The 27,604-nt window shown below is 41.2% G+C and overlaps 4 protein-coding genes across 40 annotated transcripts in view; 3 read left to right on the top strand and 1 right to left on the bottom strand.

The window, feature by feature from the left end:
• Positions 1-1,520: 1,520 nt before the first annotated feature.
• LOC128272367 (anosmin-1) lies at positions 1,521-5,793 on the top strand. Its single transcript, XM_053010163.1, has 5 exons — positions 1,521-1,944; positions 3,382-3,540; positions 3,680-4,235; positions 4,442-4,659; positions 4,738-5,793. The coding sequence occupies exons 2-5, from the start codon at positions 3,382-3,384 to the stop codon at positions 5,383-5,385; spliced, it is 1,581 nt and encodes a 526-aa protein (XP_052866123.1). The 5' UTR covers positions 1,521-1,944; the 3' UTR covers positions 5,386-5,793.
• Positions 5,794-6,582: 789 nt separating this feature from the next.
• LOC128272169 (valacyclovir hydrolase) lies at positions 6,583-7,957 on the bottom strand. Its single transcript, XM_053009925.1, has 3 exons — positions 7,425-7,957; positions 7,037-7,292; positions 6,583-6,966 (listed from the first exon to the last, which is right to left on the bottom strand). The coding sequence occupies exons 1-3, from the start codon at positions 7,951-7,953 to the stop codon at positions 6,870-6,872; spliced, it is 882 nt and encodes a 293-aa protein (XP_052865885.1). The 5' UTR covers positions 7,954-7,957; the 3' UTR covers positions 6,583-6,869.
• A 341-nt stretch (positions 7,958-8,298) lies between these two features.
• The window catches only part of LOC128271408 (modifier of mdg4-like), a 42,395-nt gene continuing 23,089 nt past the window's right edge, over positions 8,299-27,604 (top strand). For 17 of the 37 annotated variants that reach the window (XM_053008907.1, XM_053008910.1, XM_053008909.1 and 14 more), the window contains exons 1-4: positions 8,299-8,410; positions 8,979-9,222; positions 9,408-9,550; positions 9,651-10,380. In XM_053008907.1, coding sequence (XP_052864867.1) covers positions 9,009-9,222; positions 9,408-9,550; positions 9,651-10,380 — 1,087 coding nt within the window. In that variant the 5' untranslated portion in view covers positions 8,299-8,410; positions 8,979-9,008. Of the gene's footprint in view, positions 8,411-8,978; positions 9,223-9,407; positions 9,551-9,650; positions 10,381-11,252; positions 11,396-14,152; positions 14,868-15,179; positions 15,459-15,651; positions 15,780-17,182; positions 17,920-18,139; positions 18,662-18,685; positions 18,792-18,889; positions 19,186-19,251; positions 19,699-19,801; positions 19,926-20,269; positions 20,535-21,342; positions 21,688-21,778; positions 21,962-22,105; positions 22,472-23,138; positions 23,382-23,581; positions 23,692-23,755; positions 24,029-24,790; positions 25,355-25,675; positions 26,287-26,474; positions 26,960-27,034; positions 27,542-27,604 lie in introns of those variants that run through there. The other 20 variants (XM_053008920.1, XM_053008915.1, XM_053008916.1 and 17 more) reach the window with 20 other exon arrangements.
• On the top strand, positions 22,499-23,009 carry LOC128271415 (uncharacterized). Its single transcript, XM_053008947.1, has 2 exons — positions 22,499-22,579; positions 22,644-23,009. The coding sequence occupies exons 1-2, from the start codon at positions 22,570-22,572 to the stop codon at positions 22,955-22,957; spliced, it is 324 nt and encodes a 107-aa protein (XP_052864907.1). The 5' UTR covers positions 22,499-22,569; the 3' UTR covers positions 22,958-23,009.

Here is a 27,604-nt window from a genome sequence, read left to right as displayed (position 1 = left end):
TGGTAGAATTGCTGGTTCTCGTCGTTGGTCTACTCCATCTTAAAAGACGGCTTCGGGGTGCGATAGCACATCAGCTTCTTGCGAATAATACCAAACAAAGTGTAGAAGTAGTAGAAGTTTGTAAATTCTTCTTCGGGTGTAGGTTCCGTTGGCTAGTGGCAATCGAACGAGACGTAATTTATCGTACACATGGCGAATCCATGGATAAAGGTTGAGATTTATGCTTAGTTCATTACAGCGGTACAGCTGAACTTTCACGTTTAAAGGAGGTTGTTTTTGTTTTCAAACAGAACCGTACTCTCGTTAAACTTTGCGTCAGAGTCAAGAATGCTGGGGCCGGCTAGGCATATTAAATTTAGAGCAAAATTCCGCGAAGCTGCTGAACGATACACGAGAACTCACGAACCTCCTTTCCGGTTCTGGTTCCAAACCTAGTCCCGATTCCCGATTGCACTCTCGCTCCTGACGAGTGCGAGACGCGTTGACATATTATCCGCGCCGCCAAAGCCAGACACCACGCTGGCACGCTGGAGATCGCCAGCGTAGCGAAATGTGCTGCACATAAACCACACACCACACGCATGTTTGCGTAAACGATCGAGCCGTCGCCCTCGTTTCGTGTAGAGGCCGTCACAGGACACCCCGATGCCAGGCGCGGAGAGTAGCGAACCCGTGTTCTCGCGTTTTCTACCGAACACTGCGTTTGAGTGCAGTTGAGTGCAGCGGCGCACCAAAGCTCGGCGTTCGAGGGAAAAGGCTTCATTCCGCAATCGGCACGGCTGTCGGTCGGTTGTGCGGTGTGCGCTCGCGGTCCCGTCGTCGTGGTGCAGTTCGGTGTGCAGTGGAATCTGTGGAGATCCGCTTTTACCCCTTTCTTTCTGGTCGCCACTTCTGCATCCTAGCTCGGTCGGCGGCGTGCGTGTTAAGCCGTGTGTTTCTCGGTGGGGTGTGTACTGCATCGCCGAAAGCATGCGTGACCGAACGGCTCGCTAGCAGGCGGCTGGGGACACCGCGCCATCGAGTGATGAGTAATTAGGTTCCAGTTGCGATGCAGATAACGATCGAACGAACCTCTCAGCGGCGTGTCGAGAGACTGCTTCCATCGTGCTTATGCAGCTTCTACGGGATCCTGCTGTTGGCTGTGGGCAGCTGAAACCGGCGCCTTGCCAGGAGCTACTCTGCATACAGTGTCTGCGCTATCCAGAGAGTCCATCGACGTGATCTTAGCATAAAAGTGTGAACAGTGAAACCAAAGTCCAAAGCCACCATCATCGCTACGTACAATGCGCTGCAAGTATGCACTTCACGCTAGTGCATGAAAAAAACCAAAACCTGCTCGATGCATCGGCAATCCTTCACCCCGAACTTCTTCAATATTTGAAGAGCCATCTCTGGTGTTGGTCTTCCGCACAGCATATCTTCTACTACAAAATCCACACGCACAGCAAATGCACATGCCGAAGTGTACAGTGAGTGGAAGTATTGTTTGTGTTCGATTAATTAGAGATTCCGTTATGCCGTGAGTTGCGATGCACCCACCAAAGTGGTTATCGGTCACACTGCACTGATTTGTGATTGTGATGCTTGCCGAGTGTTCATGTGCAATAATTGAACGTAGGTGACGATCGAAAGAATTTAAATTATTTTACGTGTAAGTTTTGCCATATAACACACCAGTGCTAAAAAGAGGTAAACGTTGTCAACACCGAAATCGTCCACGGTCGAAGATTGTGAAGATTGGAAATTGATCGACGCCGCAAACTTGCAACATCGTACATCTGAATTGCTGCTGCCGAACGTGGTGTTAAGGCCAATCCGATGCCAACGAGGCACACACTTCAGGACGAAAGAAAGCTGCTCTTCATCCTTCGATAGTCGTTGCTTAACGCAGCACTACTACCGTTGAATCGTAACGGGGCGCTTGTCGTTGTTTAGTAGGTCAAGGTAAGTGATGGCTTTCTTTTCATTCGACCTTCTAGCACTCGCATTCTTTTGGTTTGGCTTAATACTTAAAAGCTTTGGCATTCGGAAAAGTTTTAAAAGCAAAACGCAACACTTTTAGAATACAGTAAATAGTTACAAATGTTTATTTGCTCTTTTTCTTCAGTCTTGTGTTCAATAAAATCATTTTGAAGCCTATTGAATTAGTACTGATATCTTTGTGTAAATGATATCAAATGTGTGAAACAATGATACATTTAATTGTACAGCACCAAACGATATCAAGTGCCTTATCGTCAGTAACGATGCGTGACGCGTTGGTTTCAAAGCATGTCGCAATTGCTTGCATTGTATTTAGTCAATTTCGCGCAAAACTGGTACTTTGCTCGTGCCAATGCATCGGTAGCAAAAAATTCAACCACGCGCAACCCTGTTTAACCCTGTTTAACATTAGTACGGGTTTCAATGGCTTCAGTTTTAGCGACTTGTTTGTTTATTTTTATAATCCTGTGAACTTCGTCATGCACGTAACACACACGAGAGCCACAACCCGGAAGAACATATTGGAGTCGGAGTAACGATAAGCGAAGGCACAGTTCCGTTTTAAGAATTTATTTAAGAGGGGCAGACGGTTAGTCATTGACGAATGATGGAAAACCCGGTGGCTATTGAAGTTAACCTTTGTACCGTTTCACCTTACGCTTGACATTTACCGTTGTGCTGGAGTTGGATGTTTTATTTTTAAATTTAAAGAGTTTTCCGCAGCCATTGTGTTTTGGTTTATTTAAAGCAGTATATTTTTGTTTTGTATTCTTTCGAACGAATTGGTTTTTTCATCATAACTCGTTACCTTCCCAGTCCGTTACGTTACGCTGATTTTGAAAAATAAAGCAACTCCCGTAACAGAAAACCCACAGCAACTTTTCTGGCATCGACAAAAAAATGCGTTTGAAAGTTCGTTAGAAAAGAGGAGTTTACAACTGCAACAAACTGCAATACGGTTAACGTGTTGAACTCATGAAGCTGAGCTAATCAGAAAACATTAGTGTATGACGACACAACGTAAAGTACATGCTTGCAATATTTACAAAGTATTTTTCATATTTAAGTTCGGCTTAAGTTAATTCTGTGAAGCGAAGATACCCCAACATGAGCTGTCAGCCAAGTGACCATGGGCACTACTCGAAAATTATAATCTTACACAAAATTGTTTAAGATTACAATGATCAATGTGGCATAATTTGATATTAATAATGCATAAAGCGGTTATTGTACAATGTGCATTTTAGGTTAATTTCCCCTTATGGTCTTTGCAAACGCGGCATATGAAGCCATAGTTATAAATATCTCAACCATAAAACAATAAATGCGAACTTGCTGTGGTAATTTAGTGTTCTTTATCGTTCATTTATTTTAGTGGTTCTTTTCCCATCCTTCCAGATGAGCCGAAGTAAGATCTATCTGCTAAAACTAGCAATATTTCAACATTGTTTTGTGTACATAACACTCGCCGTGCTGGCAGCAAGTTTGACCAGCACAAATGGAACCGACTACCTACTGATAGCACGATGTCGATCAAATTGTACTTACGACAAACAGGTACAGGATGAAACTTCATTTGGATGTAATTCAACATAAACAATAGAACATTACAAATGAGATGTACTAACCACATTTACTAACTTTTCATGTACGCAGATGTTTAACTTACAACTGTATATGTTCTTTTATGATCTAGTGCCACAACAAGTGTTTGCGTAACTATTTGGAGAATTCGGCTTACAAAAAGTATGGAGACTGCCCTCCAAACCCTCCAAGCACTCTCGATAGTCTATGTCTTAACACGTGTGATGGTTTAGACTATAAGTGTCCTGGAGTGGAGAAGTGCTGTGCGCATTCCTGTGGGCAAAGCTGTCAAAGCCCACACGATTTAGATAAGATCAAAGGGTTGCCGCCAATACCCGTACACGTGCTGCTGCTGGAGAAGGGAAAAAACTATCGTGCCGCCCAAATTAGTTGGGACATGAAGATGGAGGAAGAAAACAGTCCCACATACTACGTCGTCGAATCGAGATTCCACATCGGTACGATATATGCAGAGCACAAAATGGAAAACGACTGGCAACTTCACAGACCTGGCAGCTTCATCCAGGATGACTTAGGAAACCTCAAACGCTACATCGGTGACCTCAAGCTCAAACCAGGCCGCTGGTATCAGGTGCGCGTCGCAGCTGTCAATGCCATGGGAACCCGTGGATACTCGTTACATTCAAGGCCTTTCCAGCTTAGTAAAAGTATGCAGCAATATTTTTTAGTATCCTTTAAATTTCGCCACCCATCATAAAATACCGTTGTTGTCAAACTAGTCTATGCAGCGAGTTTTTGGTTATGGTGTATTTTAAAATTCTCAAAATCTGATTCCTGCGACACAATTCATTCGATGTTCTTGAGCATGACTGCGAGATTCTACTTACCTTTTTTTTATTTCATATATTTAAAGAACCCAACCCCCCACAAGCTCCAAAAAATTTTATGATCGGGGCGCTTATATTGAACGAAAACCGTACGTACAATTGCCACGTATCCTGGAGTCTTTCGCGGTCTGATCTGCCGGTTGAGAAGTATAAGCTGAGTTGGAGCGTTTTTCTGAACGCTACAGACAACCGATCCAGAACAGACAATTCGTCGCTTTTCAAAGAAACGGCTACCATATCCGCGGTAAGTGTCATAAACGAATGTGATGAAAGTAGTTAAATATTGACTGACAAATTATCGGGGATATGTCCACTTCATCAGCCGACTCGATACTATGACATTCAAGGATTGTTGCCCAACCGTTGCTACTATTTGCAAATACAAGCCATCAGCGTTTATGGAAAACGTCGTCTTAAGTCAAGCGCAAGCACGCAACTTATGAACACTACCACGGAAGGTAGTGCGAGCTTGGATAACTTACTAATGGGCGACGCTGGCTACAACTACAAGCGACCAAAGCCTTCACACAGTCTCAAGGACGGCACAATCACTGGCGGTTCCAGAAACCTTGCGACAGGATCCACGATACGGTATCAGTTTGCAGCACGCAAATCGGGCCTTGCAGTACGCTTAACGTGGTCTGAAAAAGGTTATGGCCGCTATCGAGTACACATATGCCGTGGGAATCGGGAATGTCTAACAACTCGGAGTGCCATTGCCGGCAGTCGCAGTAATTTACGATCCATCAACAATCAATGGCATGATGCTGTGCTGCGACGTAACACTTATGAATTCAGCAGACTCGACTACAACACACAATACACCGTGGGCGTCCGAATAGGACACCGGCGAGGCCCCGGTTACGATATTGTGCGCACGTTTACCACACCGAAATGTGAGCGGTTTCAAGGGCAAGATTCGAGCAATGTCCAACCAAATAATCAGTTGATGGAATGCAACATGTCTTAAAAAGAACGACATGTTTGAAGAAAGCTTCAGTAGCGGTTAATTATGTTTTGTAAAGCTAACAAAAAAAGAAAAGATTTTTTCTACAGCTAATTCGAAAGGAGAGTGAAAGGAGTAAAGCTAAAGAAATAAGAAAGACATAGAGCAGAAGTTATAGTTGCATGCTAATGTTACATCTAAAGTTTCTCTGATGTTCTAATCGTGTAATGTTTCCGTATTGCCATGCGATTTTTCGTAGAACAATTTGAACCGAAATGGTTAAACGAGATATTCATAGTTACAAATATTTAAATGTGGTTGACTCGAGTCAAACTGAGCCGAGTTTATAAAACAGAAATACTTGCCTCGTGGGGATCGCAAAACCGCTTGGCAATGTTCAATCGATAAAATAAACACCGATAATATATGTTCCATCGTGTATCAGAGTTTTCCCAAGCCGCCGAACGCCGAACGCCGAACGTTTCGGATCGATAGAACCCGACAAACCGACAAACGTTTCTTTATTTGAAACCGGTATATTTCAAATCCCCGGCCCAAGAGACAAATGAAATATTTCGCGCTGTTTGAGCCATAATTCCGCCTTAAATCCATAAAAGTGAGAAGAATTCTCTTGTGAGAAGAGTGAGAATAATGTGAGCATTCGAACGAAAAACAAAAAAATAGTTTGATAATTTTTCTTCATAAGAAAATCGAAGAAAGCTTTAAAAACTTTCAATAAATCTAAGATCCGAATGCAAATGAAAGAAAATGAAAGTTCAAAAATTACAGGTGGAGGTAGATTGATTGTCCTGTGGTTAATAGGAAGAAAAGCCAGGTAAAATGGTGCAACTGGCTATCCTTCTTCTTTTTTTGTATTATAGAGACTTTGAACTACAATAGCCAAACATTCGTCTCTTAACTGGCTATCCAAAAGCGAGGTAAAGTGATATAATTGGTTAATTAGTTAACGCCATGATTTCGAAGATTTAACGTTTATATGATTCAACAAAGCGACCAATAAGTCTCGTTGTAAATTATCCTCACGCGAATAATTATCACTAAACTCGTGGCAGGATATTAAATGAAGTATTTCAAAAGAGGTCTGTTCTTTAGTAAGTATAAAATACTTGCTGACGGAGTTTTCATCAGATAAAAGCGCGAGAGCTCTTGAGGCGAGCTGGAACATCGATCATTTTCAAGCTAGCTGCGTAATTTTACTGGAAGGTCAATTTAACTGTAAACATTTGCTGTAGAAAGTTGACGAATGGTGGACGTAAGCGCTCGATCAAGCGGTGGAAGGAGGGAATAGCGGTTGTAGAATCCAATCTATGGGTTGACCAGTAGAAATCAGTTGCGAGTTTTGTTTTTCAACAACTAATAATTATATACTATTTGTCTCAGACAATTTCGCAAGATTTACACATCCACTAAAATAGAATATTTAACAACGATATTCTGTGTAGGATGAAAACACTCTCGCTAGGTGAGTATTTAATGATGCAAGGCGCCTAAGGAATTCGTTTTAAAAACGCTGCTACAATTTCGTTAAATTCATCCGCATAGCGAAGGTGTATGTTATGCTTTCCATCGGGAAACACGTGCAAGCTGAAAGAATAGAATCGAGTGTTGGAGTAAACTAAAATAAAAAAGATCCTCCCTGTTACGTTCTACTTACTCGGAATTTTTAATATTGTTCAACAGATACGGCACATGATCCGGTATAATCATTGGATCCTTTGCTCCGTGCACGATGAGCGTTGAAGCTTTAATATGTTTTAGTTTGTCACTGCAAATGTCCCCATTCCGTTCGTTATATATTTGCAGTAAGCCGTCGACCCAGGCTGACCACAGCTTTGGAAAGTATTCCACGCCATACAATTTCTCCATCGGTTCTCGCATTCGCGCTGACCATTTGCGCACATCTCGAATATCTTTTAAACAACCACGAAACGTGTATTGGTAAGCCATGTCGATAACAAATTCTACCTACCTTCATGTTTGTTTGTTTAATAAATTACACAGACTTTGAGTTGCAATAGCCTTTACATTCATCTCTTACCTACCTTCATAGATTTTGGTTTCTGCCTCCGAAATATATGAGTTGGAGCCCCAGATAACAAGCTGTTCCACTTGCTCCGGGTGGTTGGCCGCCATCAGAATTCCCGTGATTCCACCATCATTCCATCCCAGAACGCTGTATCGCTTGAAACCTAGTTTTTGCATTAATTCGTGGGCAGCTGCAGCATCGCGATCGAAAAAGTCGACGCTAAACACTTTTTCCGGTGGCCGTGACTTCCCATATCCCGGCGGATCCCAGGCAATGATTTTATGTTGCGGTAATAGTTTTGGTAGTTTCTCTATCTGTGGTTTGAAGTCCGTCAACGCCGTACCAAGCGCGCCAGGTAGCAGAATTAGTCCCTTGCCTTGGCCAACTTCAATAAAGTGTACATTATGGACGCCGCCTATCTGCAAATTACGCTCCTTAGGAACAGCAGTACACATTGCACGAGACAGACTTTTCAACGCTAACGACTGTGACCAGAGAAACGAAGGCAGCGCCAAGCTATGTGCTATCTTGCCAAAGGCTCGCATTTTGCCGGATCAATCACAATGATGTAAAACAAATGTTCTAAATACAAAACCAAAATATGAAGAAAAAAAATAATCAAGGTATCTTAACCTTTGCTGTTGGTCGCCACGGCACGGCAAACTTTCGGGCGAAAACCCGATGAGTTGTCAAATTAAAGTTGAGACGCCAAGCCGAACGAACATCAAGAAAAAAAATTTCCGTTAGGATTTCATCTCACACTCATCCATTCTCATAACCCATGTATCGATACAATGCAACGGTGTGCGTGTAGCCACGCCAGGCGAAAAGCTTCTTGTCGTGGCGTCGGTGGCTTGGATAGCTCAAAATGCGAGCAAGCTCATTTTCGAGTTGGTAGTTCTGGCGTGTGGATGTGGAATCCGTGCCGCTCGTATTTAAATAGTTTTATTCTCTGAATCTGGTGTTAAAGATCAAATAAATTAAGTGAAATAATCGCACAAAGTAAGTAAAATGTGTAACGAATGCATTTTGGTTGGATTTAAGCTGGAAAACAGTCATAAACAACGCGTAAAGGGCAAACCCCAAAAAGTAGCGCTAGCGCTACGCCACCCGTTGGCAGCGTCGCCATATTACTTTTTCACCACGGTCGAAAAATCGATGTCGAGAAAATGGCGGCGCGTCAGTGTGCTCGATTTCTTGCAGATGTTAGCGGTAGGGTAATTTTTGTTGATAATTTTTTAGATTTTCGAGTTCTTTCGACCGAATCGAATAGATTGTTGATCGATTGTTGTGAATTTGAAGGTGTTCAGTATTTTAATGATACTTTTGGCGCCATAGTTGCGAAGTTCTTCGGATATGAGTTGGGGTTTCTAGAATTTTCTCTAATGACGCCGTTAGAGGTTATGGAAGCGCATACTTGCGTCATCTGCCAAGACTTTCGAATGAATAATTCCAGGACATTTTCCGGAATTAGTTCAGCTCCAACGATTTCGAAAATCTATCTGTACTTTTATAATTGTATAAAGAATATAAATTTAACAATTTTTTTTAATTATATTTTGCGCACCAGCAGGCCACCAGAAACGCAGCGTCGTCCAAGATGGCGGACGATGAACAGTTCTCACTTTGTTGGAATAATTTCAACACTAACCTATCTGCCGGATTTCATGAATCGCTCGTGCAAGGCGATCTTGTTGATGTCACATTAGCCGCCGAAGGACAGTTGGTGAAAGCCCATCGCCTAATTTTGTCAGTATGTTCACCATACTTTCGAAAAATGTTTACGCAAATGCCTGTAAACCAACACGCGTTCAGTAAGTATATTAGTTCAGTTTTGAGTATTTTTCGCTTTCTCATTCAGAATATTTTATTGTGTGTCGATAACTCTTTTTTTATCATAATATTCGGCAAAATATTCAAGAGATCGTGATTTTTGTTGTTCCGATGCTCGTATTTTGTTACACTAAAATAATTCTATCATTTGTTTTTCTTCGTGTAGTTTTTTTGAAAGACGTGAGCCATTCCGCCCTGAAAGATCTCATACAGTTTATGTATTGTGGAGAGGTAAATGTTAAGCAGGACGCTTTGCCTGCATTTATCAGTACAGCTGAAGCCTTGCAAATCAAGGGGCTGACAGAAACGGTAAGTTTTAGAAATAAGGTGTGACAATAGAACGAACGACATGTGGTGGATTGGTATGAACAGACTAGCTTATTGGGTTCGTTTCTTGTTCACAAAACAGGGAGATAGCGCACCTCCACCGCAGCCGTCTCCTGCCAAAGAAAACATACCCACAACCCCAGCACCAGTTAGCATTTCCACCAATACTGGGTCTGCACGGGGAAAAGTACAACGCAGCCGGGTGCAGTCATACAAACTCGAATCCGAAGAGAGTGGTGATGACAAAATAGTACAAATTCAGTCCTCCACCTCCCACCATTCTGCCACTGCTTCTCAACAAGCCCAACAGATACAGCAGGTACATGTGGCCACTGGGCAGAAGCGAATTCTTGGCCAGCGTATTCTTGCACCCAGCATGACGAATAAACGGGCGAAGCTCTCTGTGAGCGGCAATGACATATTGGATCCCTCGGAAGCAACTACGCAAATTCAGGCTGTACAAATCGTTAAACAACTGCCATCACAGACCACCGAGCCCGAATATGTTGAAATGGCCTTGGAACCGATAAGCACGAAAGCCGAGCCCGATTATTCCGAAGAACATACCGAAATCGAAACGGTAGAAGCAGAAACGGAACAGGATCAATCGCTGGCAGAACATGATCAATCAGCAGACCAGGAACAGGAACAAGGCGATGATGAAGGAACCTACGTTGAGGATGAAGCATACGGAGATATGGCCAAGTACGAAGAATCTTACTTCACCGAGGGCGAAGAAGGGAAGGCAGGCGTATCAGGGTTTGCAGAACCATACACATCGGACGGAACTGGCAATGAACAAGCAGCACAAGGTAGGATTTTCACCCTTTTGACTAATAGACGGGAAATCAGTGGCGTTGGTAAACAACTTCTCATTGGCCTAGCTTGAAATAATTTATTGCTGGCCAAATTTACTTGATCTTTGCTCCCCTTGTTTATGATTTATATATTACATATTTTCATGTAGTGAATAGCGTAGTATAACATGACACAAAAAGAATACGTAAAGCCCATACACCCCGAATATTGTGCGAAGAGGAAGCAGCATTGAAGAATCGTTTGTGAAAATATGAATCAAGATGTATGTGCCGTGTATGCGACCAGAAACGAAACGACAATTTGTGAGAAATGTTCCTTTTATTCACGAAGTGTGCAACTACAGTCATTAGTATGTTGTATTGAATATATGCGTGTTGAGCTTTACCCTCGCTAAGATAACTGAAAATATTAGTAAGAAAAGTGGACAAATCAGCAATCTTTAATGATGGTGGAGAAGCCACACCCTCATGGCCCAGTGTTGAATTGCACGTACGTCGCGAGTGATAACTATTTAGTGTGTTGTTGCGATGCAGGTGCCGAAGAAAAGTGCTAGCCTGATTATTTCAGTGTATGGTAACAACTAAGGTATGTTATTTTTTCCCACCATTTCCCGCCCATAGCAAAGATCAAGTAAAAATAATAGATTCGAGTCGAGGATGAATGTATAATGAGAAAAACGAAAATAACTAATTTTAGACCAAAGCTTTAGATTAAAGAAATGAGAAGTTTTTATACTGGCAATACTTTTTTCCTGATGCGAGTTACAATGTATTTCTCAATTATATTGAATGTCTATATTTCACTATATAATTTTTTTTACATTTCTGTCATTCCCTGTCATTGCGCACTTGTCTATACCGTCAAGAACTGTTCGTATTCGCGAATTGCAAAAATTACTTTCGATAAATCGTAACAACGCGGCGCGTATAATAAACAACAGTCAGGATAGATTTCAACTTCCCCCGCGAACTTACGTGTTTAGTAACTTACTGACTGGTACAGTCTATGCTGTACTTACAAATCCCTTTCAAGTTATACTATTTCAATCAAAATAACAAGATTATCACGCGTGTATTAAATAAATTTAAAAATATTTTGGAAAAAAAGTGATTCAATCTTAATTGATTGGAGCATAGAAATAATAAAATTCCTTACTTGACATGTGAAGTGATTGCAAAGTGGAATAGTGACGTGCTTACGGCGCTGTCCCGTTGGTGGTAAGTATAGTTATATGGATGTAATTTTTGCAGCGTCAGCCAGATTTCAACCCATAAGGAGTATCAAACTATAGAAGAATGAATATTGGGACTAAAAATGGAAAAAATGAGTTGTAATAGCCACAGAGATCTGGTCCAGGATCTCTTCGAATGGTAGCAGGTGGGTATGAACTAGTTTTAGTACACAATTTAGTTGTAAGTTGAGAAAATCTTCATTTCGCTGTTTGTTCGTCCTCGTTGGTTCTTTCTACCTTGATTTGATTGACAGAACGGACGAAAATGTTTGCATTTAATATTTTATCACTCATGCAACTGTCATAATTAGGTTGATTGTGTAAAAGTGATCTAATCACGTTAGCTAAACTTGAAAATAATATTAAATCGAATTGTGTCTAACACTATTAGATAGTATTAATTGCAAACATAATCGTTTTGTTCTCTTCGATTTTGTGAATGTTGTATAGCAGTGATCAGGTAAGTATTTCTGTTGCAAGACTTTGCAAGCGATTTATAATACAGTCTATATTGCATACACAAATAAATGCAATCAACCAATTTTAACTTGTTGAAGTACAACATTTAAACTTTTGTGGCTTAGGAAAACTGTGCTTGTCATGTCATGTGCCGACAAACCGATTTGTGTGATGTTTTGCATTTTTCCACTTCTAGGAAACGAAACTGATTTGTTTGCTGGCCTTTTGATCAATCGATAGAAGCAATTGAGCATAATCGAGAGAAGAAAGGATTTATAGGCATGATCCATGATCAAATACTCTTGCTTTGCACTATTGTCATAAAAGAGAACGGAAGTGGCAAGGACGAATGGAAAACTGCTTTGTGAATGATTTTGGAAAATTAGTTTCGCAAACATGTAATGATGACTAATTATCATTATTTTAAGTACAAAATATATTATTTACCCAAAAATATATCGAATACGTTTATTTTCGATTATTGAGATCACATATTTAAATGAAGTGAATCTGTGAATGGATGATATTCATATAAAAATGTATACTTTTATGGTTGATCTGCTTTTCATTTGTGTGCTCGATGATGTGTTTAATTCATGTGTGGCAATTTTATTGTGATTGCACATCTATACAAAACCATCGCTAATCCAGAAAGGATCAGGATCTATGATTTCCGATTCATCTGAGCGAGCACCTCAATGCATTTTGGCCAAGGATGTTAACTGTGCAAGTATCAAGAAGGAAAAATTGGAAAGATGGCCAGCTGGCTGTAGCAGTAAAGGTAATGATAGTGGTTTTCCCATCGACTCCTCACGTCGCAAAGTATCTATATTCAAACAAAGTCATTCACACAAAAAGAAAATCATCAAAAATTACTATAGGATTTACTCAGAGTAGCAAAGTATCACGAGATGAAGTGGAATCCGGCAGAATGTAAAAGATGTGCTTCTTGCTTCGAGAAAACCCAATTAGAGTCGGACGCGCCACACCCAGTACAAAAACGAAATGAGTTACCACTTTCTGTAACGATTGTCCAAATCAACCTTTTTTTTGTGCATTTTGTGTTTCAGCAGAACTCATTCACACGAGAAAATTTCAGCAACAGAATGTAGCTAAAGCAAATTACAGACAGTATTACGAACGCATTTTCTTTCGTTGCGACATATTATCTATTGAATGGTCCAACGGTTGCAATGTTTAGATATTTAAAATATCCTTTTTGCTCTTAAAAGGCGCTAATGATGGTACATTTAAATTAAATTCACACTAGCTGAAAAATGTTTGTTGATAATCTGCCAGAAATTTACGAAACTACTGCTTACTGCTTCCGCGTATCCGCCAATTGAAATCGCCTAGCGGTCTTGGCCTGCAACAAAAACAATGTTAAGCTTTATTGCTAACCGTAACATTGTGTTTACGGGCGGGGTTGTTGGCCCCGCTCCAATCCCCATGTCACGCCGGTCTTTGAATCGAATCCAGGCCAGCTGCGTGACAACGAAGAGCGTTGCCTACTACTCTATCAAAAAGTAATCTTAACGAATATCTGCCGCACTAAAAACAAAATGTGTACATATTTCGATTTAAGTGGAGATGAAATATTTCACCGAAGATATCTATGTAATTACATATTTTGTTTCAAATATTGGTTTTACTTTCCGTAAAGTATAGATTCCCGATTCTAATATTGAGTTCCTTCCATTGTTGAATATGTACGTTTTTCTATGTGTGTAACAAGATGTTAAATCTTGATTTTAAAACTGATAAGAGGAAAATATTCGAAGCCAGCTAATTGTCCTGCACCGCGATACATTCAATCCCGTATAGCAAGGGACGAATAGTAAAAATGAAAAGAATAAAATCGTTATGTTAAACCGGAACGGCAGCTATTTTTGTTACCTTCGATACGAGGTACCTATGTAATATCCATAATCCGAACAATTTGTCCTGTCCTTTCGTCCTTTGAGGCTGAATGAAAACTGGTTCTTCTTTTCCCACTTGAACATTTAACCATCCATCCTTGGTTTGTTTTGCGTGCAGTTTTCCAATGTAGTTTTTGTTGGTTGCCAATTTTTTAGGTTTACTACCAGCATCCAAGAGCAATCGCGAATGTTACGGAGATTCTTCATTAAGCCTGAGTGCTCCGAAACACCGTGTGTCGCCGCTATCAAAAGGTGAAAGGACAGGAACGAGAACAATTCCGTCGATTGGTGGTGGGTCTAAATTGAAGTCAAAGAAGGATGTCGAACACTGCTCATTGGTCGTCCAGCCTCGGAGTAGATCATCCTTTCCATCTTCCTACAAGCCCAATCAAGCCGTAGTGAAGTTCATCCGTTCGCAAAAGAAATGTGCTCAGCTAGTTTACGGTGGCTATATCTATAACCGAAAAATCACCCATCAGAATGGTCGAACTACTTGGCGGTGTTCCGATCTGCTGAAATATCACTGCCGAGCAACATGCGTTACCAAGCAGAACAAATTGATCAGTGTAAGACGGCAGCATCAGCACGAAAATCATCTGAGCAAGATTGTCAAGAAGTTGCTGTACGATTATCCAGAAGATCTGGAAGAGTATCTAAACATTTACACGCGCGATCCGATCGATCCGATTAAACAGGAGGTGGATGTAATCGATGCTGGCGAAGAATATAAAATTGTCCTGCGGGCGAGCAGCGGCAATGTCAACGATGGGACAAAGGAAGAGGTGGCGACACACTCGAAAGCTCTTGCAACCATAGACACAAGAAAAATTGTTAACGATCAAACTTAACTAAACCATCAAACGCAACATCACTGCTGTATAAATCCTTTGCTTTGAACAGAGGTTTGATCTCTGATATTAATAAAGAAAGGTTATTTTGTTCTTCTTACAACGGTAAAACATACGAAATGTGTAATTGAATGCATTGGGAACGGAAGATAGATTTCTCTTTCGTAGTTATGCGTTGATATCCAGGAAACTCTAGCTTTCCCTCTATCCTATGCATTACCATATTTTATGCGAAGCGTCTTCCGTTAGCGATAGCTACATTTAAGTCCTCATAAACTTATATATTTTCCATTTTTATTTGGCTTAATCCTAAACCGTTACCCCAATGTTCACAGATTCAATTGAGGTGCGGTTGAGGAAAAAGGACAATTATGAACACCTTGAAAAGGGAACTGAAAATCAGCAGACCAACTACGGCAAGCAGCACATGTTTCTGAGTAGTCGGAAAGGGGGTTACCAGTTGGTGCACGGGAATTATATTTACCGATCAAACTTGCGTCGACAAGGCCGCCAGAAGAACATCATCTACTGGGAATGCGTTCACAACCGGTCTCTTAAATGTCGCGGACGGTTGAAAAGCATTTCTAATACGCTCTACATTTCGAACGGCAATGGTACGTTGATTCAATTGGTTAGTTCCTATACTAGCCCTTCTCCCTTCTCCTTGACCTGTCCTACTTTCGACTAATCAAGGAGCTTAACAAGTGGCTCATGCTATCGGGAACACATTTTGTCATTTCGATGGCAATGACATTGGTCTTGGTTGGTTTGCTATGGCTTATGAATTTCATTTTCTTTCAATTCTAGAGGAACATAATCATGACGACGAACGGACACGCATCCTCGCTGCTGTTAAGGATGGAACCGTGAATTTTAAATACATACCAACGCTAAAACTCTCTCAGCAAAAATCATTATAATAATAAATCTGAAAGAAGTGTACTCTACCATGGTACATTTTTGTCTTATAAATAATATTAACCGTTTCAGACTTTGGGTTTTTATTCAGGCTTTGTACATGAGAAAATTCATTCGTAGAGAAAGTTTTGGTGTCTAGTGAATTTTTCACACCTTTTTCTTTATTTGTTTTTTAGCTACACACGACCATTTTGTGAAATCTGTAAAACCGAGCCAACCGACTGTTACATTTGTAAAGAAAGATAATGGCAAACAGTCCCTTATTTATATGGGCCATACCTACACGCTAAATCAGAAACGTTGCAATCTGCGTTACTGGGAGTGTTGCTATCGACGATCAGGAATGAAAACGTGCCCTTCACGAATAACAACGGAAAATCACAACATCCGTAGTGTTCGCGGTAGACACGATCATCCGTCGGCTTCCCGTGTAGCGGAGGCACCAGACTTACCATCGTTCAAAGCACTTGATGTTAAAAGAAAAAGGCGTTCAGCAGCTGGCCAGTCTTGTCCAATGGACGGCTTGCAACATTTGCCGTGAAAGTGAAGTTAAAAAAAGTACAATAAAAGCATGTCATTGTAGGAAGGTCTGTTGTTCGTATTAAGTAAAAAAAGTCGTATTTCCGAAAGTGCAATCTAAAATGCATATGCATTGTTTTCATTTGCTATTTGGAGGTGATGTCGGATAGATTTTAGTTTGCTTTGTTAATTACAACAAACGTTTCAACCAAAATACTGCTTCAATAGACGTGACTGTTTTTTTGCAATCAAACTACTAGAAGTCCATAGTTGCGCTATTTTTGTTCTCTTTAATCAAATAGATCAACGCAGGATTGTGAAGATGGAATGGACGGAAGCTGGGAATGATGGGGAAGTGTTGGATTATCATCATTACGATGGCGACAAGTTGCTGTTTGTGAAGAGCAGTTGGGGAAGAAAACATTTACTGTATCAGGGATACCTGTACTTCTCGAATAAACGCGTTCACTCGACCAACACCACATACTGGCGCTGCACGTTTTCGAACCGCCGGAATGATCCATCGCCATGTAGTGCTCGCTGTAGAGTGCGCGATGGTCGGCTCGTAGGACAGTACGGCGAGCACAACCATCAGCAGGAGATTAAACAGATATATGGCAAGATGCTCTATACGCAGTACTCCATCTACGATCCTTAATCACATTGGTGATAGCGAATACACAATACAGCAGAGACGCAATGTGGCATGAAGGCAAGAGCGTACTCAAATGAACATGCTTCCTTGAAGTGGAAATAAAGCGAAGAAATGTTGAAACCCTTAAGAACACCTTGTCAGTCAGATAATATTATTTGCTTCTAGCTATCGTTACAAGTACCCGCGATGCTGCATGCAGTGTCTTACTAATGACTTTTTCTGTGTTTTCTTTATGCATTTTAAAAGACCGTCTCCATGTCAATGATTCTGGCGGTAACGAAACCTTCAAAAGTAGCACACTACCCGAGCTCAAATTCATCAAGAGTCCGTGGTCGACTCCCTGTCTGGTGCTGAACGACTACTTGTACAACTGCCACAGTACGCGTGGCGACATTGCTTACTGGCGGTGCCATAACTATTCACGCAAAATCAAGGAAGAACGGTGCAGGGCACGGTGTGTCATCAAGAAAGGCCAACTAAGTGCGTTAACCGGGGCCCAGCACAATCATCTGCCACACACGGAAAAGATTCAGTGGATTATCCGCAGAAATCATCCCAACGAAGAGCACGAGCTACTACACAATACACAGCAGTATCAAGAAGAGCAGCAGCAACAAACGGCTTTTGTTAAAACACGAAGTCAAGTTGTTGAAGCTTCGGGAGATATGACGATGCCGTCAAGCTTAACTTCTACTATGACATTAGCCAAAATAGAACAGTGTGCCCTTCCTGTGGTGGAGTTGTAGCGGCTAATGGACTAGGAACTGCATAAAATGTAAAGTGTTGGCAATAAATGGAGCTTTGTGCATTCAATTGCTGTTGAGCGAAGACAATTGCATGCCATAAAGAACTAAACTAGCCCAACAAAGCAACAGCAGGAGCAAAGTTCATTCATCTTAATGCAATGTGCGTTAGTTACGGCTAAATAACTATCTAATTTGTTATCTATCGCAATATTAATTCGATAATATTTACCTCTGAGCCGCAGTCTTGAAGTGTATTTATGTAGTCAGTATTTATCATTCCAAATGCAAATGCGATGCCTCATCAAAAAAAAACCCTGTGTCCATTACTGTGTCAATTCCTATTGTATTTAACACGTTTTATGTTAAAGTTGTGTTATATTTGTGATTTTTAACACTTCAGATACATAACTCATACTTACGAAAATGTTTGTTCCTTCCTCCTTTTTCGATGAATCAGACGCAGTCGATCGGAATTGTCTCCCCTGCATACGAAGCCAGCGTGGAGCGCCGCTACTGACTAAGGATCGGTTCATTTACCGCTGCGAGCGAACCCGCGACGATCGGTCTTACTGGCTCTGCATACGGTACAAGACAAATAAGTGTACCGGACGCCTGATTTGTGAGGGTAACATAGTGCGTAAGGAAACGAGCCACTGCCACCCTGATGATCGCCGGCGGATTTCGCAGTCCGAGCTTGTGATGCTCGATCTTAAGGGAATCAAGTTTCCCACCTGGAAGAAGTTGCCACGAAAGATCCAAAGAAGAAAAAAGGTCATACAATAAGTGGAGAACTACCAGAAGCTTCGTGAGACGCCACTGTAAGCCAGAAACCCTGGGCTTTCATTCAAGAATCACTAGAACGTTTAATAAACTGTAGGCAGTACGTCGACAAAGCAGCGTTGGAATATCATTTCACTGTTCTTCAACTTGCAGATCAAATGGTCAACACAACTATATTTATAAAAATATATAACTTTTGTTCTTTTATTGTCCCTTTTTAAAGCTCTTTCTAAGATGGAATTCATCTCTAGCCAGCGTGGATATCCGCTCCTGGTGATAAATGGTTACTTGTACCGAAAGAATCGAGGCAACTATTGGCGATGCATACGGTGAGGATATAGTGAAATTCAGTCACTATGTTTCATCAATTTCACGTGCCCAGGCCCGGGGACACTGACGCGTTACGTTTTCTTTATATTCTGATCAGATGTACCAAGAACAAATGCCACAGCCGTTTAATCATCCGGAAAGGCCATGCAGTATCGTCCTACGAAAAACACACGCATGGACCGGAGACCACCAAAATTCAACGTGGGCGACAGGCTTTACGAGCTCTAATGCTTTCGAAAACCGAAAGTGTTGAGGAAACTAAATGTCTAAGCTATTTCCAAAACTAACGCGCGTGCTGAATGTTTTGAGAAAAGGGACTTGAAATAAATGCTACAATGTGGACGTCCGCCACACAATGCGTTTCATTTTAATGGTCATTTTAACAGTGATTTCGTGGAAGGTGAAAAAAATGTTGAAAAGTTATTGTCTTATCATTCATGATTTTCCATCTCCTTACAGATATTCAACTTAACCATACGTCTATCCCGAAGCGACCACCAGCGCTGAACAATTGCACGCCGGTACCGAAATGCTGGTACACGGCTCCGTTAGTGTTCGCCCGGAATCGACGCGGAACGCAGAATCTGCATTTTCGCGGCTACGCATACGTCCAGAAGAAGCGCTACCATCGTACGATGAATTGGGTCTGTTGCAAGGGTGTCAATACACAAATGGGGATGCGGTGCAAAGCACGGGTTTCAACGGAGTGCAATAATAAGATTAAGTTTGGAGAACATCATCATAACCATCCTCCCAAAGCACAGGATAAAACGACGACTGGTTTCATGTGGACCGAAGAGATTGTTTGTAGAGCAGAGGACGGGAAAGACAAAGATGTTAACAACAGTAGTAATAGTCCTCTAAAAAGAAATAAAGGAAGTTAAAACAAATTCTCCAAAACCGTAGGTTCGTTGATTAAATATGCATTTATAGCAAATTACAAAGTTCTTGTTTTGCTCATTGGTGCCTTGGCCGTTCAGTTTTAATCATGTTATTCTGTAATTTTCAGGTATCCTCCGTTCCTCGTTCGCGTATGATGTGTGTTATCAACTGATCAACAACCGCAAGGGTGGAATGAATTTACACTGTCGGGGGTATGTTTATCGGCGGAAGGCAATATTTTCCAACACTACGAACTGGGTGTGCGCGAACCCACTAACGAGCCGCAGTGCGATCCTCGGCTATCCGGGACGCTGTGCTGCTCGCTGTGTAACGGACGGCGAGGGAGGTATTAAGTTTAGCAAAAAGCATCACAACCATGCCCCACTGGACTGGAATGTTAGTTACAAGGGAAAAGACAACCAGACGAAAATGCGTCCCTGGTGCTAGTCGGGATAAATGGAGGAATAAAAAGCACGCTCTTAGCGGAACTATTCGTGCAATGTTACATTTTGGTTCTCTGTTTCCGAACAATACAACCTGTTCTATTTGTTACTCGGGCTCTTCTTTTATTCATTTACAATTTTGTTCATTACAGTATCCTTCAAAGATCTGCCAGCGTGCAAATGGCTGACGGAACAGCGTTTTCAAATCGTGCATAATGGAAGTGGAGGAAAAGTCATGCAATTCCTTGGTTTCTCGTACCGGAAGGAGGCTAGTTTTCGAACCACCACGAATTGGGTGTGCCGGTGGAAAGAGAACAATCGCCGGTGTCAGGCACGACTCGTACAACGGTTGCTCGATGGCGCGTTGAAGCTTAACCGACATCAACATAACCATCCAGCTTCTTAGAACCAAAACTAAAACGAAACTAACGTAACCAAATATACTTTTCCCCAGAGAAGTAATTACCGAAATAAAACATTTATTTCCTAAATATTAGTACCAATTATTGACGGTAGTGTACTGGTGTTCAATGCACTAGTATCCATTGACACTCGCGTCTCCGTTATCTAACCTACGATTTCGTTCTTTTCTTCATTGTTCTCACCATTCAAGGGATTGCATCAACGAAACTGTGCGAAGCCACCGACAATTTGTCAGAGCACAGCGTAGCAGTGTTCTCGATAACGATGCGCGGCAAGGAACAGTTGCTTTACCTCGGACAACCGTTTGTGTTCGAAAAAATGGTCCTGTCATCGGGTGGTGAACCGAAAAAGATCTGGCGCTGTAATCAGTGGTGGAACCAAAAGTGCCGGGCACGTGTGTACACGATCGCCCAGCGTGTCACGCCACTCAATCGGTTTCACACGCACAGTGATATCGTGAAGCGAAAGCAGCGCGTCAGACGACGTCCAACAGAACTGCCCGAACACTCTCCAAAGGGCCTCCAAAGTGCAACCGCAACAGCAGATATACTGTTAATGCCGGCAGACAAGCGACATGGGAAAAAGTCCAAAAAGAGCATTCTCTCCAACTTTAAATAGCATAAATTTGACAGAATAAATCTTTAGAGTATAAAAGCCATTCGTCTCAATCGTCCTACAGAAGAAAAAAGTCAAATCAGCCCTTATTAAATAAAAAAGGCCAACAAATGTGAAATCAGCCCTCAACGAATATAGCAAACATATCTAACACAATGCTTTCAATTTTGCACCCTTTTTCGTTCAGCGACACCCGTAGACTCAAAAGCCACAGAAGGTAAACAACAACAGCAACATGCGAAATGTTCTAAAAGGGTACAAAACAAGCCGGCAGAAGAGGTCAAGCCTCCTAGCAAGGATAACACTAGCGCTAGGAAAAAAGTCGAGAAGGTACCGCTACATGCCGGCAGTGCCGTATATATCGCGACAAAGGACTTACTGTCGATTTATACTTCAAAGCCGGCTCTCTACACCAGCCGTTTGATCGAGCTGATGTTCGGGGTGGAAACGCTTCGTTTAAGAGTGGCAGCGGCTAGCCAATCAGATGATGTTCTCTCCACGTTAGACACAACCATACTCGATGCTGTTATAAGTGAGTAGTCCTAGTAACATACTGAAAACAGGGAACTCGTGTTATCGTCTGATTGATTAACGGATCGCTCGATTCCTTCTTATGCTTCTAGCGCACGTTGTTCACGTTTTTCAACAACAAAAACAAAGCGTTTCGAAAAACATGGTGCAAAACTTCATCCGGAATCGGCTGGACAATTTGCGACAACGAAACGCGTCGTCGTTTGGCGAAAATGCGCCAAAAAAAAATTGTGCATAATGATAAAGTTGGGCATATAAATATTGAAACAAATTCGGTGTGTGCTTTTCTTTTCTAACTGTGTGTGCACAAATCAACACAATTTCAAAGTTTTTGAAAAAGCAGCTTCGTCTCTTACCTATCTTCTTCCTTTCATGTGTTGTTAATAATTAAAAATGTTTTTATTTTAACTTCTTCCCAGCATCTTCTTTCACAAACGATCGCAGTTCAGACAGGAAAAAGATATATGACACCTCTCTGATAAGCCGAGATGATATTGTGCTGACCGAAAGCAGCTCTGGCACGCGGCGGCTCATGTATAGAGATTATATCTATCATCGCAACATAAAGACGGCCACCAGTGAGTATTGGCGCTGTGCGAAGGCGGCCCGTTTGAAGTGTAAAGCAACGATCGTTACCAACGAGAAGACGATTCGCAGCAACAACATCGAGCACAATCATGTACCAATGGGTCGACTTTTATACGGAATGGGAGTCAATCTTAAGCGAAAATTAATCAGGACCAGAGATTGTACACTGTTGAAAGAATAAATCATGGTTAACGATTGCGAGAATTTGTCAGTTACTACCACCGCCTAGTTGTGTGCTAATGAATAAGAAACCGTAAAGGCGAACGATCGCAATGTTCTGTGTACGCATCTTTAAATGTTCAATTGTAAGGAAGCTTCGCTTCGCTAAACACTACTTTTCTATAGAACTTTCATTTTCTTCTCTTGTAGCAATCTTCATCGCGATCAGTGCCAGAAAGCAACTGATAAAGTTGCACGACAAAATATATCGTAAAACTACCGGGCGGGCGTACCGTAGTTATTGGAATTGCATCGAGTACGGTTGTCAGGGAGAAATCATCTTGCAAGAGCTGAAAGGTGGTCAGATCAAGATTACCGCGGCCCACAACGATGATTGTACGTCAGACTATCTAAAAAATCGCCCGGCAGACAAAATGCATTTGAACGAAAGCGAAATCACGCGGTTGGCTGAGAGTTTGTTGAATGATAGCGCAAGTTCCGTTCCAATGCTAAACGATCACTAAAAACAACACAAAAGATGAATAAAAAGGCTATTTTACTGAACAGAGTGTCCTACGTGCTTACACTCTACCATACATTAGCACATTTTGTAGTTGTAATTAATGCCTATACAAATGTAACGTTACGATCATGTATATTAAAGCACAAACTTTTGCTTCCATTTTTATTTGTCGATCTTTGCAGGACAAATACGGTACATCGAGGGATTCCGAGGGAGTCGAAAACTAAAAGTCGGCAGATATACGTTTACCAAGAACAAAGAGTGCATGAACAAAACGTATTGGTCGTGCGCTAGGGCTGCCCTACACCGATGCAAGGCCCGTGTGCTCACCTATTCCCAGAAGAATGGAGAACAGACCCTAATCGTGCGTTATCCCTCGCACAACCATGCGCCATTCTAGTATCATGAGGTTTACTAACGATCCCAACGGCATAACAAAATAAAGCGGTTCCATCCATTTGGGTCAGATTGTTTTTTGTTATTGTTATCCTAGATACTTCATATCATACTTAATATCCGAAAATTAACTAGAATTCCCTTTGTGCTCTTTAATACAAACCATATAAACAGGTATCAACTGACATTCTTTTACTTTGTTTTCTGTTTCATGTTCCGGTATGTGAAGTGTCGTACATTGTCGGACAACGTGGGTGCTTACTGCTGTTAGTGAATGGGTTCCGTTTCGTAAAAAATCGTACAGGTAACGATAAAATTTATTGGGTATGCGCAAAAAAGGTAACTATCCGATTTCGTCCTGATGTTTGAATCTTTTGAATCTAACATCTTTGAACCTTTGCAGGGAAGCACCTTATGTCGCGCACGAGTGGTGACAACTTCAGTGTGCCCGTACACTGTCCCAACGCTACTGCAGTCCACTGGGAATCATAACCATGTTACTGCAGCAACAATCCGACGGAAGCGAAAACCTAACGCTGATATGTCAGCCGGTCGGGAATCCGTAACAAACAAAGATTGGCCGAAAAGGGAACATGATCGAAAACAGACTGAGCCAGAAGAAGTCGATTATAAACCTTCACTTTTGGCTAAGAACAAAAGGAGATGAAATAAAAATAAAACCTAGCTGTTGTCTATTTGCACATCGTTCTTTTAGTTTAGGACTTTATACTAACTATCTGTACAAACATTTTAACTAATAATTTTATATGGTTATTGCAATTTCTATTGTACTACACTCTGCAGGAAAACTTTTCGAGGAAATGAGTCACCTAACACGATTAGACACCAAAGGAATGAAAATTGAACCGACGCAGTTACTGACTTTCGTAAACGTTTCTGAACAATATCAGAACCAGCAGTATCCGAGCCACGAAAAAAAGCTGAAGCAAAAACGGAAGCAACCGCAGTTACGGAAAAGCCAGCAACCTCAGCAGCACGATTTTAAGGATATAAGTTATGGTAAACTGCACTATGCCGTCGGCCGTGGTAATAATGTTCTCATTTATGACGGCCATCGTTACATAAAGAACAATGTTTATGCCGGCAAAACTTACTGGAAGTGTACAAAGTGGCATACGCAGTGCAAGGCACGTGCGATTACCGACATGTCGGATCCGAACCACTGCACGTTGAAAAATACACACAATCATAGACTGTCGATCGATTCGTAGAATTTCAGACGTAACAGGCAGAACTGGCCCTCAGATCGGCTAATAAAATATGTTTCCGTACGATTTTATGCGTTTGAATATTCTAATTTTCCTTCTTCTTTCAGCTAGTAAGCATTTAATTAGCTGTAGAAAAAAAAAGCAAACACAGAATAGCTTAAACACTAACATATTATTTTTTTTCATCTGGTTTCGGTTGTGCATTGCAGGCAGCTCCACGTCATATGTGAATTCCGTTTGGCATCAATACCGTACACAACTTCCCGAGTACACCTACAAACAATCGCAACGAAGTGGTCGTCGACTGCTAGTCGTGAACGGCGTGACGTTTTTTCGAAACCGACAACGGTCGAACAAACAGTATTGGAAGTGCAGCCAGTACTACAAGTGCCGCTGCCCTTGTATTGCTGTAATAGAGGAACAAACTTTACAGATTAGTCTTAGGCACTGTCATAATCACGATACCACAACCAAATCTACGACGACTTCTACTATTCTGGGCGGTACTGGTGTTAGTAGCACTAGGGGACGAGAAAAGGCACGTAACGGCCGAATGTCCACTTCGGGCAAAGCTCAAGAAACTCTCGTCAGTGAGTGCCACCTAACCCGCTCGTCTGTACAGCTGCCACAAACTCGGCCACCATCGCCGTCGCTACCGGTGTTAGACCATTACGACTAGATCGTGTCCATACAGGCGCCTGGGGGAATAGGTTTCGAGTAGGAATGTAAAAACAAATAAAATTAACTAACAATCAAAAGAAGTCGTGAGAGAGACAGAGTGGAAAACAGAAATTGAGAGATTGAGAGATAGGAAGAGAAAGAATGCTATGAAAGAAAAATGATTGAATTAAAAAAATATCTACCGTGGGAAGATGTTTAGTTATTAGATGGAATTATTATAAATTTGGTTTTATTGTTTTTTTTTACATATTTAAGACCGCGACAACACTGCAATTGGATTGCTTAAATCTTTACTAATTTAACATGTTTTTTTCTGTTTTCGGTTTATTTTCGCCTTCTCCGTCGGATTGCCTTCAAACTGTCATCCGCTTATTACACTACAAACCTACGGCCCACCTGTCCCAATGAAGCAGACATTTACTTCACGAAGTCGTCGCGGGGCCGGCCGGCCATCATCATAAACGGTATGAAGTATCTATTCATGTCCGAGAACATAAAACGTATTGTATGGCGGTGTTCGGCGATGGCCACGGACAAGCTGAAGTGCCCGGCAAGGATACTACAATTTAAGAATCCAGAACGCTTCGTCATTCACCGAGATAAGCAGCACATACACGCACCGCTCAAACGAAACAAACCGAACTTCCAGACAAACTTATACATGACGTAGTTTGTGAATATACGCAATGACATCGGGTAGGGTCAGCTGTTCTTTTTTTTAAGAACTATTCCTACACAAAATTTAAGACAGATTCGGTGGTAGTAAAGATGGCGCAGTGGTGTTAGGAAGGAACATGGGAAGTTAAATGAAATGCAGTTCATTTTATGTTACATGTTTACGGGGCGGGGGGCGTATACGTTTGTGTGTCGAAAAATATATTGATCTTTAATCTTTTCAGAGTGGTTCCAAATTCGTTCAGGCATGGAACGATTAAAGATTTTTTTAAATTGAACATCAACATGTTAGTTAAGATAGAAATTTATTGTGTATTCAAAAAGCACGGGATAAAAAATCCAAGTTAAAATAAGAATAAAATAACAAAACCGAACATGTTGAACTGTGATCGTACTGCGGCAACTATTGGCCGGAAATCCTGAGTTAAGGATTTTGGTTTGGTTGCATTTTTACTTGATTTCATAATTATTTGAACGCGATCATACAAACAATTATACTAATCTAATTATGCTTTTACCTTTCTTTTGCTTAAACAGGTACCAAGAGAGGAACAGGTCCGCTGGAACAGAATAATAAGATATCGTACACAAAAAGTCAAAAGGGCAAAATGCAGCTTGCTTATGAAGGATTCTACTACGTCAAAGAAAAGAAAATACACAACAAGGAGTATTGGCGATGCATTTACTATACCACCAAAATCAAGTGCCATGGTCGTTTGCACATGGTTGGTAGCCAGGTGTTTCAAGGAACAGCCCATAATCACATAGCTAAACGCTTTGAGCGTGCCGACTATAAGCGCCTTTCCGAAATTATCCTAAAGTATGAAGATGCTCCTAGAAAACAACAAACAAACACGATGAAAACGATTAAAACGATTAAGCAGGATGATAAAAGATTTTGAGAGATCTGAAAGGAGCTTGTATCAAATTCATAGCGTCAGTCGTGTTTTCATAAATAAACATGTAAAAATGTATCGTAATTTTTAAATATTTACTACATTCTTATTGACTGATGATAACCATTATATATTATTTTCTACCATCATTAGCAGAAATAATATTTTGTACCAATTTGTGGTTTTTAATTATACTTTTAGATAAGCTTCCTTCGAACTTATGGATGAATGTGAAGAAGACACAGATAGAATTTACCAACACGCAACGCGGACGTACGATGTTGAACATTGGTGGTTACAAATTTGTGCAAAACAGAGAAAGTACAAAAAACATATTCTGGCGTTGTGCACGCTATGTTAAATATGGCTGTCGTGCATCTTGTGTCACTTCTAAGGATATAACTAATGAATATTTAGTACGCCTCGCGGGAAGTTCACACAGCCACGCACCGGAAGATGGGCAATCAGGCACCTACAACACCCATGATAAGATCACAGACGAGCACAAACCGATTTAAGTCATAAGCAAAAGGCTCGGTTCCGTCTTTTGGATCAAACCACAACATATGCTTACTTATGATTTGAAATGAGCTGTATTGATGGAATGAGTTTGAATTTCGCGGTTTTCAATAAAACATAAAACATAGTACTATATTTTTAAAGCGTTGCTTGGAGTCACTTCTATTTCAAGCTTCCTGCAGCATTGATGTTAGTAAAGGATCAATGAAATAATTATTTTTTTTATTCATCACACTAACATTATTTCAAATT

Source organism: Anopheles cruzii, chromosome 3 (genome assembly GCF_943734635.1).
Source record: "Anopheles cruzii chromosome 3, idAnoCruzAS_RS32_06, whole genome shotgun sequence".
NCBI lineage: Eukaryota > Metazoa > Arthropoda > Insecta > Diptera > Culicidae > Anopheles > Anopheles cruzii.
The sequence above is the reverse complement of the archived record's forward strand: the minus strand, read 5'-3'. Positions and strand labels throughout refer to the sequence as shown.